At 37.6% G+C, this 6,000-nt stretch overlaps 1 protein-coding gene across 1 annotated transcript; it reads right to left on the bottom strand.

Moving 5' to 3' along the window:
- Positions 1–400: 400 nt before the first annotated feature.
- LOC115412031 (olfactory receptor 6N2-like) lies at positions 401–1,327 on the bottom strand. Its single transcript, XM_030124329.1, has one exon. The coding sequence runs from the start codon at positions 1,325–1,327 to the stop codon at positions 401–403; it is 927 nt and encodes a 308-aa protein (XP_029980189.1).
- Between the last annotated feature and the right edge of the window lie 4,673 nt (positions 1,328–6,000).

The raw sequence follows: 6,000 nt of genomic DNA, 5'->3' as shown, positions 1-6,000 counted from the left end.
CATGGCTGTGCATCTCATTCAAGCCAAAAAAGGATTGTTTGTTTGTTCGTCTGATTGTGAGCAAGATAACTCAAAAAATTATGGACGGATTTGAATGAAATTTTCAGGAAATGTTGATACTGGCACAAGGAACAAATGATTAAATTTTGGTGGTGATTTGGGGGGGGGGGGGGGGGGGGGGGGCACTGATCTGCCTTGGCGGAGGTCTATGCTCTCAGAGTGCATTTCTAGTTCTGGTAAAACATCCTTTCTCCCTTCAGCACTGTGCGCATGAGTGCTATCTTTCACACCACCATCCCTCCTGACATTATCAATGATGTTTATTCTTTGTAATCGACAAACAACATGTATTTTAAATACTGCATGAAGAATTTAGTTAATATGCACTAGTGTAAATACATTAACCCATTCTAGATGGACAGAACAACCTCTTGAGGTGTTTGGAAATTTCTGTCATTTTTAGTCCATATATGATTGGATTAAATAGTGGATGATACGAAACTACTTGTAACGTCATTATTAAACGTGCAAGTTTTGGAAGTTCAGTCTCCAACCGAGGTATACTGACATCAAATACGCATAAACAAGTACAACCGACTAAAACAAGCAAGTGGGGTAAACAGGTCTGTGCAGCTTTTTTCCTGACTTCACTACTACTTTGAAACGATATTATAAATATTTTAGAGTATGTAAAAATTATAAAAAGAAGAGGAAACACTACAATGTTTGAAAAAGTAACTGCACCAAATATAGACCGTACTTTGGAATTCACACAAGTAAGTTGGTAAACTGAATTGTTGCAAAAAATTCCTTTTAACGTGAACTCACAAAGTTTCATATCAGCACTGAGTATCACTAGCACTAAAATCAAACACACAGGTAGAAGCCATGATAAAACCAGGACAACAGTGACTGTTGTTTGTGTCATTATAGTTATATACTGCAACGGTTTACATATAGACACATACCTGTCATAGGACATGGCTGCCAACAATAAGAATTCTGAAGCACCCAAAGAATAAAACAGAAAAAACTGAAATAGACAGGCTGAATAAGTTATGACCTGTATTTCAGATAAAAAGTCAATCAGTAGCTTTGGATAGATAGTAGTGCTGAAAAGAATAGAGTTCCATAACAGAGCTGCAATAAACATATACATCGGCTCATGGAGGTTTTTGTGAAGGAATATAAGACATACAATAGTAGAATTACAACATATTATTAGAATATATGTTATTAACATGATCAGAAAATAAACATATCTGTATTTTTCCACTTCAACGTGCCCAGTAAGAGTAATATATGACAAATTATATTCATGATCCATTAATGCAAATGTTAATCAATTAAACAGGTGAAAAACATAACCAGGTGCAAAAAATAAACTTCTAAAGACTCAGTTTGGACAAACACTGTAGCATCTACTGTGTAGTGTGACCTTTGCTGATACCTGACTCAAACGTGTTTGTCGTATATGCACCTCACCTTCGATCTGGAAATGGAACTGTATGAGGAAAGTTTTATTTATAACTGCGTCATCCTCATTACAAAAAAAAAAAAACAGGAAGAACATCACTGGAAGCCTGAAATCATATCCACACTAAAATGTTTATTTTTCTATGCAAATGTTTACCCCCTATATAAAAAAATCAAAAATAAATTTAAATAAATCTGTCCTTACAGTCTTTGTATTAAAATATGCCCATCCACACTACAGTGCAAGCACAACAACAATAAAATCCTTGTACAAATACCCAGAACATTTATTGTTTCTGTTGGACTTAAAATGTGGACACTACAGACTTCTAGATAATACTGGACATTCCAGATGCAGAGGTTTTCATCTGTCATGAAGTTTAACTACAGTGATAATTTAAGTTACCTTAGATGATGGACAAGATCATCAAAGTGCACTCTTTATTCACTATTCAAAAAGGTTTTGACACTGTGAAATGTAAATAAAAACAATACAAAGCTTAAGTCTCATAAACCCATATTTTATTCACAGTAGATCTAAAAAACTGAAATGGGAAATTCTACCATTAAGAGAATAGTAAAATGTAAACAAATAAATAAATACATTTTGGATTTGTTAATGGAAACACATCTCCAAAAAGTTTTGACAGGGGCAACTAAAAGCTGGAGAAGTACCTGGAACTAAAAAGAAACAACTAGATGAGCATTTTTGCAACTAATTCCGCTATTTTCCTGGGCAGCACGGGGGTGTAGCGGTTAGCACTGTGGCCTCACAGTTAATCTGAATCCATAAACCCCATATTGGGGTCATGGCCTTCCCTTCTGTCTAGTGTATAATAATGCCTCAGTTGAAACAATAATACGAAACTACTTGTAACGTCATTATTACACGTGCAAGTTTTGGAAGTTCAGACTCCAATCGAGCTATACTGACATCAAATACACATAAACAAGTACAACTGACTAAAGCAAGTGGGGTAAACAGGTCTATAGATAATAAACATTTGATATAATTTATGATTTGTACATTAGAAATCCATGTTACACATAATTTTACATTATGTTTGCTGATAAATTAATGAGATGGTTGTGTTTTATGTAGAGATGGTTTACTTCATTCCCCTGGATGAATATACATACATTCACACACACATACACAGTTCTGGAAATAAATTAGAGACCACTGCAAAATTATCACATTCTCTAATTTTACCATTTATAGCTGCTGGCGGAATTGTACCTGTGGTGCCATTGTACAATAGTATGATAAGTAGAAATTGTCTGCCACCACTATCCATTTGTAAACTACCATTTAATCATGCATTGTGCAGGTACTAATTTGAGCCAACGTGCGAGGCATGAAGGGAAGAGGATGCATTTGTTTGGCCTGTCAAGCATGATGAAATTCATACAGCGGTAGTGAAGTGCAGCCTTCACATTGTAGCATGGTCTGGTAGGAGTAGAAATGTCATGAACGGCAGCATAACCACCAGCACTGGGCAAATGACTTCTAAAAAGTAATTAGTTATAGTTACTAATTACTTGTCAAAAAAAAGTAATAGAATTAGTAATGGAATGACTCCTTCACAAATGTAATTAATTACCAGGGAAAATAATTATTGTGTAAGTTTTTTTAAAAACCTTCAAATATGTAAAAGGAAAGGGATTTTTGAGCGTGTTTCATGGCCCGTTGCAGAGAGTAGAACAGCAGACAGGTACTTCATACCATAACTGTGGTGAGGCTGGGGTCCACCAGGGCCCGGCTTTTCTACCACATGAATGCATTTGTGCATTTACAGGAAGAAGATTCTCCTCCAGTTAATCCCACAGCTCCACTTTTTTCAGTCGCTCCTCCTGGATACAGCAGTAAATGTCTTCAGTCCAGTCAGTCGGACTCTCACTGATTAACTCCTCCCCTAAATTAGCTGCGCACATAACTTCGTTCAAGTGAATCGGCTGTGCTGCAGACAACTCAAACTCAGACATGTCATTAGTCGTTCAGGTGAAGGCAGTGTGGACAATTCAGACTCGTGGTACACAGGTGAAGCATGAAGGCAGTGTGGGCAATTTGAATATAAGAGCAGCACGTAAATGAACGGCTCGCAACGAATCGGTTGTTATCGTTCACTTAAAAGAGCCGTTCAAAACCGTCGACTCGTCCACAAATGTCACATCTGTCGTGCCTGGCTGAGTGAGCCAGGATGGATAAAATTGCCCAGAATACCTGACAACATTTGAATACGGACATAAAATTGTGCTTAGTAGATAGCCGGGTAATGTTTCTATTCATTTGGCGAGTATGGTGGCGATGGCGCCTGTGAAGGCAGAGGAAAACGCATACAGACGCCCTCCTGTGCTGCAACAAACATCGATCACACATTGATGGGACACGGGGCGGGGCCGAAACGCGCATTATATAGTAGGATGTGTTTGAGTAAAATGAACATTTTTGTTTTATTCTCTAAACTACCAACATTTCTCCCAAATAAAAATACTGTTATTGAGAGCATGTATTTGTAGAACACGACACATGGTCAAAATAACAAACAGATGCAGGTGTTTTCAGACCTCAAATAATGCAAAGAAAACCAGTTCATATTCATTTCTAAACAACACAATACTAATGTTGTAACTTTGGAAAAGTTCAGACATCAGTATTTGGTGGAATAACCCTGACTTTCAGTGACAGCTTTCATGTGTCTTGTCTCTCCTCTATTACTGTTGGATGACTTCATGCAGCTCCTGGCAGAGAAATTCAAGAAGCTCAGACATGTTCGATGGCTTGTGACCAGCCATGTTCCTCCGGAAGTTTTCAAAGTGGGTTCAGGTCTGGAGATTGGGCTGGCCATGACAGGGTCTTCATCTGGTGGTCCGTCATCCACACTTTATTGACCTAGCTGAGACTAGGAGCATTGTCCTGATAGAAGAACCAGTCCTCAGAGTTTGGGAACATTGTCAGAGCAGAAGTCCAGTAGTTTTCAATACTTATTTTTGAATTCCAATTCCTTTTACAGTACTAATAGTACTGTTTTTAGTCCTATTGTAAGAAGATAGTGATGGCCACAGTAGTGGTTTTTATACTTCTCCGTCTTAAATAAGACATGGATCAGGTGTTTATTCAGTAGAATAAAGTGTGTTTGTGTTGGAATTCAGCAGACACAGGAATGGAATGGCTGTCATACATGCAGACATGCTGATTTCACAGGAAATTGCAGTGGTCTCTTCATTTTTTCCAGAGCTGTATATTCTTCTGATACATGTAGATATTTTCTTCAGACAATCAGGTCCAAAAGTATCTTGATGTTGATAAAAAACTTTTTAATTTTACCTTTGTACTTCATCACAGTAGTTTTGAAATGAAGCAACCAATGTGTGATTGAAATGTCGAAAACTCAAGAGGTTTAATAAAGACATTAGGCAAGGCAGGTTTATTTCTATAGCACATTTCATGTACAAGACAATTCAAAGTGCTTTACATAAAACATTAAAAGCATTACAACAGAAGCAGTAAATAGTATGGGCATGAGAAAAACAAACAAAAAATCAGATAAATGGATAAAACAGATAAAACAGACAAGCAGATAAAACAGATAAAAACTTTTATCTTACAAGGAACAGTGCAGATCTGAACTGATGAATAAAAACTCTATTCAAATGCAGCTGAGAACAGGTGGGTCTTTAACCTGGATTTAAATAAACTGAGGCTTTCAGCTGATCTGAGGTTTTCTGGAAGTTTGTTCCAGACATGTGGAGCAAAGAAGCTGAATGCAGCTTCTCCGTGTCTGGTTCTGACTCTGGGAACCGACAATAGACCAGATCCAGATGACCTGAGGGGTCTGGTGGGTTCATATTGGGTCAGGAGGTCACTGATGTATTTTGGTCCTGAACTATTCAGGGCAGCAACAGAACTTTAAAGTCTATCCTCTGATGGACAGGCAGCCAGTGTAAGGACCTCAGAGTTGGACTAATGTGGTCCACTTTTCTGGTCTTAGTGAGGACTCTAGCAGCAGAGTTCTGAATGAGCTGCAGTTGTCTAATGGATTTTTTACATAGACCTGTAAAGACACTGTTACAATAATCAAGCCGACTGAAGATGAATGCATGGACTAGTTTTTCCAGGTCCTGCTGAGACATCAGATCTTTTATCCTTGAGATTTTCTTAAGGTGATAGTTGGCTGATTTTGTAACTGCCTTGATATGTTTTTCAAAATTTAGGTCTGAGTCCATCACTACACCCAGATTTCTGGCGTGGTTGGTGTTTTTTAGGTCTGTAGACTAAAGCTCTGTGGTGACCTGCAGTCATTTCTCTTTGGCTCCAAAGACAATTACTTCAGTTTAGTTATTTAGGTTTTTACATTAACCAAAAACCTAAATACATCTTTCAGAGAGATAACAAAAACTTTAGGAGTGGCCAAATCAACAAGATTGGTAGATGGAATAGGTAGGCAGGAATTTAATGCATTCTGCAATGTTATAAGTGAAAGCAACTAATGAAAGACAAGGAGGCAACTTTGAAGAGTTCTG

The sequence above is a fragment of the Sphaeramia orbicularis genome, chromosome 21 (assembly GCF_902148855.1).
Source record: "Sphaeramia orbicularis chromosome 21, fSphaOr1.1, whole genome shotgun sequence".
Lineage (NCBI taxonomy): Eukaryota > Metazoa > Chordata > Actinopteri > Kurtiformes > Apogonidae > Sphaeramia > Sphaeramia orbicularis.
This window is presented reverse-complemented; position numbering and strand designations above follow the sequence as displayed.

Bases quoted from the DNA above. Each gene is read 5' to 3' on its own strand.
- LOC115412031 (XM_030124329.1), bottom strand. From the start codon at position 1,327: ATGGATCATGAATATAATTTGTCATATATTACTCTTACTGGGCACGTT.